At 50.3% G+C, this 14,362-nt stretch overlaps 1 protein-coding gene across 4 annotated transcripts in view; it reads left to right on the forward strand.

Annotated features, from left to right (window-relative positions):
• Positions 1–10,825, forward strand: part of MYNN (myoneurin) — a 34,934-nt gene extending 24,109 nt beyond the window's left edge. For 3 of the 4 annotated variants that reach the window (XM_029066228.2, XM_029066249.1, XM_029066235.2), the window contains exons 5-8: positions 5,672–5,850; positions 6,719–6,802; positions 7,677–7,763; positions 10,149–10,825. In XM_029066228.2, the coding sequence (XP_028922061.1) occupies positions 5,672–5,850; positions 6,719–6,802; positions 7,677–7,763; positions 10,149–10,411 (613 nt within the window). In that variant the 3' untranslated portion in view covers positions 10,412–10,825. The remainder of the gene's footprint in view (positions 1–5,671; positions 5,851–6,718; positions 6,803–7,676; positions 7,764–10,148) is intronic. The other variant, XM_029066242.2, reaches the window with a different exon arrangement.
• The last annotated feature ends 3,537 nt before the right edge of the window (positions 10,826–14,362 follow it).

A 14,362-nucleotide genomic window follows, 5' to 3' on the forward strand; every position in this document is an offset into this window, starting at 1 on the left:
TGGTGACTGATGGCGGGAGAAATTTGCCAGCAGTGAGGTCCCGAAGAAGAGGCAGTGTGACCCGAAGGGTCACAGCGGCACAGCCTCACTGAGGGGCAGCGTGGCGTAGTGGATAGAGCACGGAAGGGCATAGGTTCGAATCCCGGCTCCGCCCCCTGACTCCGTCGTGACCTCGGGCGAGCCACTTCACTCCCCTCAGTTCCCTCGTCTGTAAAATGGGGCTTGAGACCGTGAGCTCCCCCGTGGGACAGGGACTGTGCCCGATCCAACTTGCTTGCATCAACCTCAGCGCTTAGTAATAATAATAATAATGTTGGCATTTAAGGGCTTACCATGTGCAGAGCACTGTTCTAAGCGCGCGGGGAGGTACAGGGTCGTCGGGTCGTCCCACGTGAGGCTCACAGTTGATCCCCGTTTCACAGACGAGGGAACTGAGGCCCGGAGAAGTGAAGTGACTCGCCCACGGTCACACAGCTGACAAGCGGCCGAGCCGGGAGTCGAACCCCCGACCCCCGACTCCGAGGCCCAGGCTCTTTCCACTGAGCCACGCTGCTTCTCTTACGGTACAGTGCCCGGCACATAGCGAGCGCTCGACATACCACAGTTCTTGTAAATCATCACTGAGCGGGACCGGCGAGAGAGGATACAGAACGGCAGCTGGGGTCGATACGAGGCGATCGGATTGGAAACGGGCCCCCGTCCCACACGGGGCTCACGCTCTCAATCCCCGTTTTACAGACGAGGGAGCCGAGGCCCAGAGAAGCCAAGTGACTTGCCCAGGGTCACACAGCCGACATGGGATCAGAACCCAGGTCCTCCCGACTCCCAGGCCCCCACTCGGTCAACTAAGCCACGCTGCTTGCCCGTCGACCCATTTCCTTGAGCTGAGACGCAATGAAGATGGGGCGTTGCAGGAGTTGGGCTCGAGAGCCGAAGCCGGCCCTCGCCCGTTTAGACCGGGAGCCCGTCGGGGGGCAGGCATCGCCTCTGTCTGTTGCCGAATTGTACATTTCAAGCGCTTAGTACGGTGCTCTGCACAGAGTGAGCGCTCGATACAAGGCGAGTGAATGAGTGAGCGAAGGGGAGAGAGCCACCGGTGCTGCATGGATCTGCGCGTCAGTGCAGTCAGCGTCGCCCGTTGGTCAGTCTCTTTTAGCCTCATTCACTCACTCGCGTGGGGTCTTCCAAAACGAAGATCAGCTGTTTTTAATCGATCCGAAGGACCGGACTGGGACCGAGCCCTGCTTGCCCCCGTAAAATCGTAAAATCTTAGCCAAATTACCGTCAGCTCTTTGGAGCCTCATTCTTTCCGTAAAATAATGCCTTCTCCCCACCCTTAAAGGGTTTTGAAGATCAACGAGATAGGATGAAGGGAAGTCTATTACCACATCTGCGGCTCAAATTAAGTAGATTACGGGGGCCGTTAACATCCCGTCTGCCGTCAAGAACGTGGGTCGCCGTGACCCCAGGGGGAAGACACCGATCGAATCGGAGCGTTCTTTCCGGGCCCGCTATTACCCACCCGATTTGCGGTGACAAGACTGGTATTTCTGAGTGAAAGAGAACGTCTCCCGGAACGCAGCGTGAAACTCTCCGGTACTTGGCGGTATTACGCCCGATGGGCTAGTGCGACGACTCGTACGATAAATTAGCCGTGTGATCTAAGCTGTCCAGATGGCTCAGTTCATCCCTGGGCCCTACCCCCCGATCCCGTTAGGCGGGACCGGAAAGGATCTGTGAGAATTCTTTTCTCCCAAGGAGAGTATGAAGACGTTTAAACGATTGCGTCTTGGAAAGGAACACGCTTGGCGTGGTCGTTTCCTAACGGAATGATGAATGAGAATCGCCTTTCCCTGCCAGGGTAGCTCTTGCCAGAAAGACATTTGACGGTCTTGCACGGAAAACTGTCCGTACGGATATCTTGGTAAACGTTTTCACCCGCTGATCGCCGAGGGTCCCCGAGCGATCCCTGCCCGATAACTCCTGGAGGGAATTTCGAGCGGCAGCGGGGAGGGGAAAAGGCCTGTGAACGCTAACTGCCCTCAGACTGAATCATAGATACGTCACACAGATGGAGACGTTTGCTTTTAATTTGTCTCACGCCGAGTGGGAGGGCGGAGGGTTAGATCCCCGTCGTACAGATGAGGTGACTGCGGCGCAGAGGAGCGGAGCGGCTTGCCCGGGGTCGCACGGCAGGCATCGTCTCCGTTGCCGAATTGTCCGTTCCAAGCGCTTAGCGCGGTGCCCTGCGCACAGTAAGGGCTCAAGAAATACGACTGAACGAACGAATGGTGGGGCCGGGGTCGGAATCCGGGTCCTCCGGCCGTCGGGCCCCTGCCCTGTCCACTGCGGCCCCCGCTCTTGTCGGAGACGCGGGGCTGCCCTGGGCCGTTGCCCACGGGCCCGACGGTTCGTAAGGTTTCCGCCCTGGACTGTTGCCTTGGGCTCCGCCTTCAACCGGCTCGGCGCGGCGATGGGAGATGCGGAGATGCCCCTCGAAGATGGAGCCTCTCTTTTGTGTTGCCGTTCCCAGGGGACTCGGCTGCTCCTCTCCCCTTTACCTTCAATCGGGTGTCGGAGAACTGAGGATCCGGGCGGACGGCCGGATCCGCGCCTGACTTCAATAATAATAATAATAATAATAATGATGTTGGTATTGGTTAAGCGCTTGCTACGTGCAGAACACCGTTCTGAGCGCTGGGCTAGACACAGGGTAATCAGGTCGTCCCACGTGAGGCGCACAGTTAATCCCCAGTTTACAGATGAGGTCACTGAGGCCCAGAGAAGTGAAGTGACTCGCCCACAGTCACACAGCTGCCAAGTGGCAGAGCTGGGATTCGAACCCATGACCTCTGACTCCCCAGCCTGGGCTCCTTCCACTGAGCCACACTATAATGTAAGTACCTGTTAAGCGCTTACGGTGTGCAGAGCACAGTTCGCAGAGCACAGTTCTGAGCGCTGGGGTAGATACAGGGTAATCAGATTGTCCCACGTGGGGCTCACATTTTTTAATCCCCATTTTACAGATGAGGGAACTGAGGCACGGAGAGGTGAAGTGACTCGCCCACAGTCACACAGCTGACGAGTGGCAGAGCAGGGATTCGAACCCATGATCTCTGACTCCCGAGCCCTTTCTCTTTCCGCTGAGCCACGCCGCTTCCCTTTATTTGTTTGGAGATGTCTGAGGGTGCCATCTGCAAAGCTCGGTCTGCCTCAGAGCTTCTCCCCCCCGCCACCGACGGCATCCCCGCCTCGGTCCGGCTCCCTTTCCGACCTTCGCCGCCGAAAGCCGCCCCGTCGGGTGGAGCGAATGGAACCCGGTGGATCGGCAGGCCGCCGGCAGGCCGCCTCCACGCGCGGAGATTTCCTCCCCTTCCCCGAGAGGCCCCGCATCTTCAGTCACCCTCCCCGCCGTTCTTGTCGGAGGGGAGGTACGGTCCGCCGGCGTTGGCCCGGACGGAAGGAGACGTCGGCGTTTCTCACCGGCTCTCGTCAGATCGGGGAGCGGAGCGATCGGCACTGCCGCGGGGGGCATCAGCCGCTCCCTTTCGACGTGTGTATTTATATCTCTAATTCCTTTTATATCGATGCTGTTGACGCCCGTGTACTGGTTTTGATGTCCGTCTCTCCGCTTCTAGACGGTGAGCCCGTTAGGGGCGGGGATCGTCGCTCTCTGTTGTTGAATTATACTTTCCGAGCGCTTCGTACAGCGCTCTGCACACGGTGAGCGCTCAGTAATGAATGAATGAGGGGAAGGAAGGGCGGGCCGACTTCCCTTCTGAGTCGGAGAGCCCCCGGCTCAGATCGCATCTCTCCAGATGTTTCCAGTGGAGCCCCGTCCTCTTTCGTGGAAGAGAGATGTTCTGCGCGGATGGTGGACCAAGCGAAAGAAGGCTCTTTTCCCTGTCCTGAGAGATCGGTCCATAATCGGTGGTATTCACCGAGCACTTAACTACGGGCAGGGCACTGTACTGAATGCTTGGGAGAGTATGAGCAGAGGATGTGTCTTTGAATTCTGTTGAATTATACTCTCCCAATCGCTCAGTTCAGTGCTCTGCACACAGGGAGTGCTCGGTAAATACCGTCGAAGGATTGCAATATAACAGGGCTGATAAGGTTTGGGTTAGATGGTTTGTTTTTTTGTACGCGTGAGAGCGTTTTAGGCCGAGCTCGGCTCATTATGGGCGGCGATCGTATCCACCAACTCTCTCGTAGTGGACTCTCCCAAGCGCTTAATACGGCGCCCGGCACGCAGAGAAGGCGCTCCGTAAATGCCGCTGATTAATGGACGATGATTATAGCGTTTGAGCGTTTATCGTGTCGGGCACTGGACCGAGCGCGGGGGGGTCAGTCGATATCAGGTCAGAGACGGCCCTCGTCCCACGTGGGGCTCACGTTCTCAGAGGGAGGGAGAGCAGAAATCTCATCCCCGTTTTAGAGATGAGCAGTGAATAATAATAATAACGGTGGTATTTGTTAAGTGCTTACTGTGCGCCGAGCACTTTACTAAGCGCCGGGGTGGAGACGAGCCAATCAGGTGGGACCCAGTCCCCGTCCCATGGGGCTCCCAGCCTCAATCCCCATTTTACAGGTGAGGTAACTGAGGCACCGTGAAGTGATTTGCCCAAGGTCACCCAGCAGACACGTGGCAGAGCCGGGATTAGAACCCGTGACCTCCGACTCCCAGGCCCCTGCTCTGTCGCCGCCGCCGTGCCGCTTCTCCAAAAATAATGATCATTTATTATTAGACTGGGAGCCCGTCATCGGGCAGGGATCGTCTCTATCTGTTGCCGAATTGGCCATTCCAAGCGCTTAGTACAGTGCTCTGCACAGAGTAAGCGCTCAATAAATACTGTTGAATAAACGAAAAATAGTAATCATGGTATTTGTTAAGCCCTTACTATGTGCCAGGCACGGTACTAAGCGCTGGGGTGAATACAGGCAGCTGGCACAAGGCAGCACAGCAGGCCAGCGGCAGAGCCGGGATTAGAACCCAGGTCCTCCCAGGCCCGGGGTGGAGATTCCGTTGCCGGCAATCGCAGCAGCCGTTGGACGGGGTCGGAGGCCGGGGGCGAGTCGGTGTCGGCCTGGGCTCTCCGCGACGATTCTTCACTAGCCACTGTGGAAGCAGCGTGGCTCGGTGGAAAGAGCACGGGTTTAGGAGTCAGAGGTCGTGGGTTCTGATCCCGGCTCCGCCACCTGTCAGCTGTGTGACTTTGGGCAAGTCTCTTCCCTTCTCGGTGCCTCAAGTTCCCTCATCTGTAAAACGGGGATTAAGACTGGGACAACCTGATGACCCCGTGTCTCCCCCAGCGCTTAGAACGGCGCTCGGCACATAGTAAGCGCTTAACAAATACCAACGTTATCATCATCTCAGCTTTCGAACCTTCCCTCGGTCACCCCTCTAGACTCTTTACTCCTTGTAGGAAGGGGAGAGTTTGGTAATTCTGTGGTATCGTGCTCCCTCAACCACTTAGTATAGTCCTCGGCACTTAGCGCTCAATAAATGCGATCGATTATTTAGAAATGCGTGCTGGCGAAACAACTTCCTTAGATGCAGATTAAATAAAGTTGCACCCGGAATGTTATTTAGAAGAGAATCCCCCGTGTAGCCGTGACCTGTCGTTTATTTAATTTACAGTTGTAAAAGGGTGTACGTTTTCGCTGACAGGAAACACAGTGGAGAGAAGCCATATGTCTGTGATAGGTGTGGACAGAGATTTGCTCAGGCGAGCACACTGACCTATCACGTCCGCCGCCATACGGGAGAAAAACCTTACGTATGCGATACCTGTGGGAAGGCATTTGCGGTCTCTAGTTCTCTTATAACTCACTCCAGAAAGCATACAGGTAAGAATTTCATTCGAGGAGGCGGTGGCTGGAAAAGCTGGGGTGGACAAGAGGCAGAGGCTCGCGTGGCCTAATAAGATAGAAGGGGGCAAGAATGGGTCGGGATTTGAAACAGGAGGACGTTTCTGAAGGGAGAGAGTTCATTATCACAGGCCACAAACTAGGAGGGCAGGAAGAGGTGCGGCTTCCCGGAAAACTCTTAATCCCGTTGAGATTTAGAGTCCGAGCGGAATCGTTAGAGTAAAAAAAAAATCAGCCTGTTTAAAAATATCACGACACCGACGCGGTGGGTGAAATCACTGTCTATCGAAAGGCCTGTAAAATGATCCGTATTAGGAAGGTTAGGCGTCAGATTTGACTACGCCTAATGTAGCATTAGAATTGCAACAGGTTGAGTCTTGTAAACTGTATTGAAAACTGTAAACTGTATTGAAAAACAGAATCCAATCTGCGGTTGTGGTTTTTGTCTTCTAGATTTGTTTTAATAGAATTGAAACTCCGAGTCTGGCTAGTTCCTTTAAATTGGTAGGATTAACACAACCCGTTCCTACGTTGGTGTGGATTTTGAAGCCATTTTAAAGTCACAATGAGTAGCACCTTGGAAAGGATAGAAAAGGTTTGCATTTTTTGTTAGGGGGAAAGGGATATTAGAAACGAATTTGTTTCCTTAGAACATAGTAGTGAGTGAAAAGGAGCAATACGATAGAAGTTAGTGACGTCAACAAATTCTTCAGGTTTTAATTCTTCTCGAAAGTAGATTTTAATTGAATTATTGCTCTAGAATAGTTCATTTTAGTTATATGTAATTTATAAAATTCAATTATACTGGTATAGTACACCACCTCGCTATCTTTTATTTTCCATCTAGGTGAAAAACCATACATATGTGGTATTTGTGGGAAAAGTTTTATTTCCTCAGGAGAGCTCAACAAACACTTTCGATCCCATACAGGTCTGTGTTTAGGGAGATTATTCTATGGTTTTTATTCTCTCTTTCTAATTTCTTTATGTCTAAGTCTTGACCTTGAAAACATTCCAAACTATGAAGCACGTGAAGACGTGACTAGTAGTAACAGTTTTCACGTGGGAATATTAACTCGTTTTATTTCCTCTACATTCTCGTGTGCTCTGGATTTTGGTGTTTTATTGCACAGATTGGGTAGCGTGGAGGCTGGGCTACGTGTAGATCTGTGGATTGTACTGTGGAGTCCAAATGTTTCTAAATATACGGACCTAACAACTCAAGTACAGTTTAAAAAAGGAATAGATGTCACTGCAAGGATGTTGGTCAGCGTTAGTGTCATCCTCAGTTACACGAAGTACAGGGAAGAAAATGCTGAGAAAATCTCCCCCCAGATCTTATAAGACTCGGAATTCTTTTCCACCGATTTGTTCATTTCTACCGTGGCCTTTGACCGTGTCGGAGAACGTGAAAATTCGTTTCTACTGTGGCCTCTGAACATGTCGGAAAACGTGAAAATTTGCGACTCCAAAAAATTGGCGCTTGGTACTGTCGTAGTCTCAGCGGAAAATAGTTGTGAAGAGAAAACAAGTAGTACCTTTGCAGTTTGAAAGCAAGACACGCTTGCCCCGGAAACTCAGGGTGCGAACTGAAATCGGGCTGCTTCAAGTAAAACTGTTCCTTTCGGTGTTTCAGCCCGATCCTGTGACACTGTTTATAAGTCCACCGTGGCATTCGAATCGTTACGCGGGTAGTGATAAGTAAGTTAGATTTCACGGAGCTATCTTTGCCCATTTAGTGTTGTAAATATTTTGGTGATGGCTTTTGTCAACAGAAAATATTCAGCTACCTGATTTTTTTTCAGGTGAAAGACCGTTTATCTGTGAATTGTGTGGAAATTCCTACACGGATATAAAAAATTTAAAGAAGCACAAAACAAAGGTTCATACTGGTGAGTGTTGGAAATTGGCTTTGCTCAGATTGGGTTTCAGTACACCTGCAAGTCCGCTGTGGTTACGTTGCCCGGAGAGATTCTGTGGCCTGTCCAGAAAGAGAAGCATCGGGAAGGAGGGTGGGGGTGGGACTCGGAGGACGGGGACCCTCATCCCGGCCCCACCGCTTGCCTGCTGTGTGACCTCGGGCGAGTCATTTATTAGACTGTGAGCCCGTCACTGGGCAGGGATGGTCTCTATCTGTTGCCGAATTGTATAGTCCAAGCGCTTAGTACAGTGCTCTGCGCATAGTAAGCGTTCAATCGATACTGTTGAATGAATGAATTTAACTTCTCTGTGCCCCCGTTCCCTCATCTGCAAAATGGGGATTCAGTACTCGTTCTCCCTCCTTCGTTGTCTGGGAAGTCCCACGTGGGACCCGATTATCCTGTAATAATAATAATAATAATAATAATGGTATTTGTTAAGCGCTTACTATGTGCCAAGCTCTGTTCGAAGCGCTGGGGTAGATAGATACGAGGTGATCAGGTTGTCCCATGATCAGGTTGTCCCACATGGGGCCCACAGACTTAATCCCCATTTTACAGATGAGGTGACTGAGGCACAGAGAAGTGAAGTGACTTGCCCAAAGTCACACAGCCGACAGGTGTGGGATTGGAAACGCGCAAGCCCGCGCTCTTTTCACCGAGTCACGCTGCTTCTGCTTCTTGTACCTACCCCAGTGCTTAGTTCGGTGTTGGGCACACAGTAACCACGTAACAGATTCCACATTTATAATAACGGTGGTATTTGTTAAGCGCTTACTATGTGCCAAGCACTGTTCTAAGCACTGGGGGGGGGGGATACAGGATGATCAGATTGTCCCACATGGGGCTCACAGTTTTAATTCCCATTTTACAGCTGAGGCAGGGACTCCATGGGGAAGAGCAAGGACAAGCAGCTCTTTTGCGGGTGGTAACAGGTATCCTAGAGTTACCGAGGCAGCGTGGCGGAGTGGAAAGAGCCCGGGCTTGGGAGTCACAGGTCGTGGGTTCTAATCCCGGCTCTGCCGCTTGCCAGCTGTGTGGCCTTGGGCAAGTCACTTAACCTCTCTGGGCCTCAGTTCCCTCATCTGTAAAATGGGGATGAAGACCGTGAGCCCCACGGGGGACAACCCGATCCCCTTGAATCTCCCCCGGCGCTTAGAACGGTGCTCGGCACGTAGTAAGCGCTTGACAAATACCAGCGTTATCAGACAGGGTGAAGGGAGGTCTGCAGGGTTGAATTGGTTGCCCAAAGACTACCCGAGGGAGTCGGTTGCCAAAGGGGCCTTGATCAAAAGAGATAAGCAATCGGTGGTATTTATTGAGTGCGGAGCACTGTTGTAAACACTTAGAGAGTTGAGACAACAGGGTTAAGAGACACGATTCCTGCCCTCAAGGATCGTAGTCTAGCGAGTTGGGGAAAAGCCACCCGACTGCAGATGGAGAGCAGGGCGTTAGATGCGTCCGTGGAGTCGCGATGGGCCGGAGACGGCTCCACAGCGTCGGACGAGACAGGAAAAGCCACTGCTGTGACGCAGTAGCCCGTCTGATGGGTCAAACCTGACGACAGGTTGAACGGTCCTACGGAATCTCCTTTTTCAAATAACCCAATGCCGTCCTAGACACTGTCCGGCTAATATTAACAGGATTTGTGTGCATTCGGGCCAGGAGGACTGGGGAGCTTAGTTTTGAGCTGGTGCAGACGGCCCATTTTTTCCTGGAATTGCATTCTTGATCTATTCCCTCGGTGGCTCGAGGATGGCTTAACACTTTCTCATCTCACCGTATTGTCACCTTCTCTGGTCTGGGGACTTGCCTCAAACCCCTGTTTCTCCCCTTCCTCCCTCTCCCACTCTCCGGACAGCAGCAGGATTAAGGGTGGGTATGACAAAGCCCGCTGGTGGCGGTTCTCGTGACAGGATTCCGCGGTTCGGCCACCGGCCGTGAGAAAAGACGTCGCGTCCTTCGTAGTGGATCAAGCAGATGATCTGCCCGTATTCTGTTTCAAACAGAGGCAGCGAGGCTGTCTGCAAGAGGAGTGTGACATTCGTCTCGGTGGTTTGGGGTGTCCTCTCCCAATTACCCGTCGCTGGATTTTTTTTTTAATGTTCGGCTAGCGGGCCGTAATTCCAAACCATCAGTTTCGCCTCTTAGTTTTAGATTGGTCTTGGGCCAATTGAGGCCACTGGGAGATTCCTTTCACATATAGGCCCCGCCTCACATACACAAGGAGCGGTTTGTGGGTCACTGGCTGGGCACGACCGCTGTGCTTCTGGAAGGGTAGAAGGGTGACCGTACCTTCCCCCAACTGGCGGGAGGTGCGTTTCAATCGAAGGATAAGGGCTCATTCTTTTCTTCCAGGGTCAGAAAAAATTCAGGATTCCAACTTGGCGGATGGTACTTTCGACGGGCGGGATTCCCTGCAAAAGAGCCCTTTGTCGGAACCTGCGGATGTGAAACCTTCCGATATGACTCTACCGCTGACTCTTCCCCTGGGGCCCGAAGACCATCAGATGCTACTGCCGGTCACCGACAGTCAATCCCCTTCGTCGGAAACGTTGTTGAGGTCAACCGTGAATGGATATTCAGAGCCTCAGTTTATTTTTTTGCAGCAGTTATACTGACTCCTTGGGGAATATGGACTTACTAAGGCAAATTCTGCTAATAAACATAAATATATCTGGTAAGGAAAATATAATCATGCCAAATAATTCATAAAATTAGAATTACTTTTTTCATTCAGCCGAGTAAAAGCGCCCGATGATGCATCTCCTGAAGTGCGGCTTTTGTTGGTTTGTTTGGTTTCTTTTTTTGTTTTTGGTTTGTTTTTCTTTCAAGTCTGGGCTGTACCCAGTTTATCTTGGAATGTACTTAAAGATTAGAGAAAAACCAGTAATGTTTTCAATGATAAATTCCTTTTAATTCCTGTATTTTAGAACCACCTACGATGTTTTGGCAGAATTTGGGTCATATTATCATGTGAGGCAATTTTCCCCTCATTTTCCATTTTTGCGTAAATAAAAATCTGCATCAGCACAGAAGTGTAACTGGCGTAAGCTTCCGGTGTGGGTGGAGCCGACCCGAGGGACCCGCGGCCGTCTATCCTCAGGAGGGTCGTAGCTAGACCGGTTCCTGGTTCAGAGAACCTTGGGGAAAGCCCAAGGGCTGCTAGGGATTTCGGGCGAAATTGAGAAAGATGCACCCCCTCTTTGGCGGAGAGGGGTCCTAGACCAACCCGGGAAGAGAGTCTCAGGACACGGCCGGCCCGGACCAGATCTGGGATCCCCGTGACTTGTCCTTGATTGGCTTTTTTTTTTTTTTTTTAATGACATTTGTTAAGCGCTTACTGTGTGCCAGGCGTTGTACCAAGCGCTGGGGTAGATGCAGACTAATCAGGTTGGGCACGGTCCGTGTCCATTTTGGGGCTCACGCAGTCTTCATCCCCATTTTACAGATGAGGTAACTGAGGCACAGAGAAGTGAAGTGACTTGCCCGAAGTTAGTTGTACTTAATGAGCGCTTACTGTGTGCAGAGCACTGTACTAAGCGCATGGGAGAGTACACTGTAACAATATACCAGGCACATTCCTTGCCCACAGTGTGCTTGCAGTCTAAAGGTGGGGGCCAAGGAAGCTTGGGGGTGGGGGTCATAATAATACTATTGAACAATAATAATAATAATGTTGGTATTTGTTAAGCGCTTACTAGGTGCCAAGAACTGTTCTAAGCGCTGGGGAGATACAGGGTAATCACGTTGTCCCACGTGGGGCTCACAGTCTTCATTTTACGGATGAGGTCACTGAGGCACTGAGAAGTCAAGTGACTTGCCCAAGGACACACAGCTGACGAGTGGCAGAGCTGGGATTCGAACTCATTCATTCATTCATTCATTCAATAGTATTTATTGAGCGCTTACTCTGTGCAGAGCACTGTACTAAGCGCTTGGAATGAACAAATCGGCAACAGATAGAGACAATCCCCGCCGTCTGACGGGCTCACGGTCCGATCGGGGGAGACGGACGGACGAGAACGACGGCGATTGATAGAGTCGAGGGGAAGAACGTCTCGTAAAAACCGATGGCGACTAAATAGAATCGAGGCGACGTACATTTCGTTAACAGAATAAATAGGGTGACGGAAATAGATACAGTCGAGCGGACGAGTACGGTGCCGAGGGGAGGGGAAGGGAGAGGGGGAGGAGCGGAGGGAGATGGGGGGGAAAAGAGGGTTTAGCTGTGGAGAGGTGAAGGGGGCGCGGCAGAGGGAGTCGAGGGAGAAGAGGAGCTCAGTCTGGGAAGGCCTCTTGGAGGAGGTGAGTTTTAACTCACGACCTCTGACTCCTAAGCCCGTGCTCTTTCCACTAAGCCACACACAGCAGACAAGCGGTGGATCCGGGATTAGAACCCAAGTCCTTCGGACTCCCAGGCCTGTGTTCTGTTCACTGGGCCCCACAACCTCTTGCTTTAGGGTAATTTAGCTTCCATTTTCACAAACAGGAAAACGCCCAAGAACGTTTTGCAGACTGACCCAGTTAGTAGGTTTGCCTAAGGAAAAGCAGCCCGTCACAGGTCAAGAATAAAGGATAAGGAATTTTGCTAGAGAAAAGTACACAGAGCCTGTCGGTCTTGAGCAACTGTTGTAAACTTATTAGAGTGAATTAAAAAAAAAAAAAAACCCAGCCCAACAGAAAAAAACTTCAGTCCATAACTGTAATTTAAGGAAGACAGATAAAAGTTAGTCACTCTCAGACATGATCTTACATAGAAGAAGGCCCTCTCCTATATTAGGAAAGAGCATTTACCCAAACTATCTATGTCAGTTCTTAAGGAAACAAAATTCCAAAAATCATTCCACTTGATTTAAGTTGTTGTGCTTTTTATCAAAGCTCTTGCCTACAGTAACGAATACAGAAACTTGGGATCACGTGGTTTATTTTCTTCCAACCTTCTCAAACCCCTCTGCTTTTCAACTTCTTTTTGCCAGATTTTGTTAGTATTGACGGTTTAAGATATATTCCTTTCTGTTTCTGGTCCCGGTGACCAGAAAGTGAAACAGGAGCCCTGGTTATGATGGGGTTCGGTCTCCTAGTGTGTATCAGAGAAACCATTACCCAATTTCACAACACCTTAAGTGCTTCTCAGTATGTTCTTAGTAAACTGCCCCCAGGGAGACTCGTCTGAGTTAGGATTTGGATTTATCATCTCAGAATCGACTCAGGAACCAGAGAGAAACCATGGGAAGATGTGCTTAAACCTGGAAATGCAAAGCGAGATTTTAACGTCTGTAGTTTTTGGTGAACTCAGCAGATTGAAATGGATTCTAAATACTTTTTTTTAAACCTGAAGGACACACGTCGTCTTTGGAGAGTTAGGTCCAAAGACAAATTGCAGTAGGTAGCGGTGGATTCACAGCACCGTTTAGCCGAGCAACAGAATTACTCTTAGAAAAATGAATTCTTTGAAATTGCCGCACTGATGTCTCACAAATTCTGTGCAAACTGTTTTTCTCATTCTTTGCTTGATCATCACAGTAATCAGCCAACTGCCGCTAAGGCTTTTGGCGTGTTATGAATTTATATAGTTCTGCCTTGTGGGCTCTTCCCTTGCCCTTCCGATCGCTCTCTTCATTCACCGGTTTGTTTTCCTGATCACCTGGTTCATCTGCTTCTTAGCGCAGTGGGCTTTTTTCTTCCTCGTTCTGTCCTTTTAAATTATAAAATCCTTGCCCTTCCGTGTTTTTCGTCCTCTTTTCCAGCTACGTGCAGAGAGCGTGAAAACGTAGCTCTCTTTTCTGTGAGTCTCCTCTCTGTAGCCATCGAAGAAAGACGACATTCCTTTTCACCCCGTTCTCCCGAGCATTCCTCTGGCACTTGGCTCCATTTTGATATCCGCATATGATTTAGTTGCACGCAATCCCATTCCTAACGTTGATGCGAGACACTGGCCGGAGGAACTCTTACGTGAGAGTGTGAGTGTGCCGGATTTACAGTAGTGACCCATAATTTGTTTTTTCCTCCTCTCCCTTTCCTTTCTGCAATCGCTCAAGGATTCTTTGCCCAAGGGGAATCTATGACCGAACCGTCCACCCCAAAGAGATGGCCTTGAATTATGACAGACTCGTCTCCTGTGACCAGAAATAATTAAACTCTCAATTGATTTTTTTCTGACCAAATCTCTAGCAGAGCTCTCCAGATAAGTACAGCGTTAGTAGTTCATTTCATGTTGTGTCGTCTGATCGAAAGACATCTTCACCCTTCCTCCAGCTCACACAGGCATGCAGAGTTTGGTAAATTCATCTTTAACTACGTTAATCACTGTGATATAGCACTGCGTGATGAGGAAAGGTTGTCTGTTCATTTTTCCATTCTGAATTAATACATCCAATGGCAAACCAACTGTCAAATGCTCAGAACAGAGTTTTGCACAAAATAAGTGCTCAGAGAATACTGCTGATGGATTGATTGAAGACCATATGTGGAGGTAGAAAACGGTTTCTCTGTGAATTCGTTCCAGATGTTCGTATACTGTTAGTACATTCGGTTATTTATTACCATAGTCTTACTGGTCCGTAGATTTA

Source organism: Ornithorhynchus anatinus, chromosome 1 (genome assembly GCF_004115215.2).
Source record: "Ornithorhynchus anatinus isolate Pmale09 chromosome 1, mOrnAna1.pri.v4, whole genome shotgun sequence".
Lineage (NCBI taxonomy): Eukaryota > Metazoa > Chordata > Mammalia > Monotremata > Ornithorhynchidae > Ornithorhynchus > Ornithorhynchus anatinus.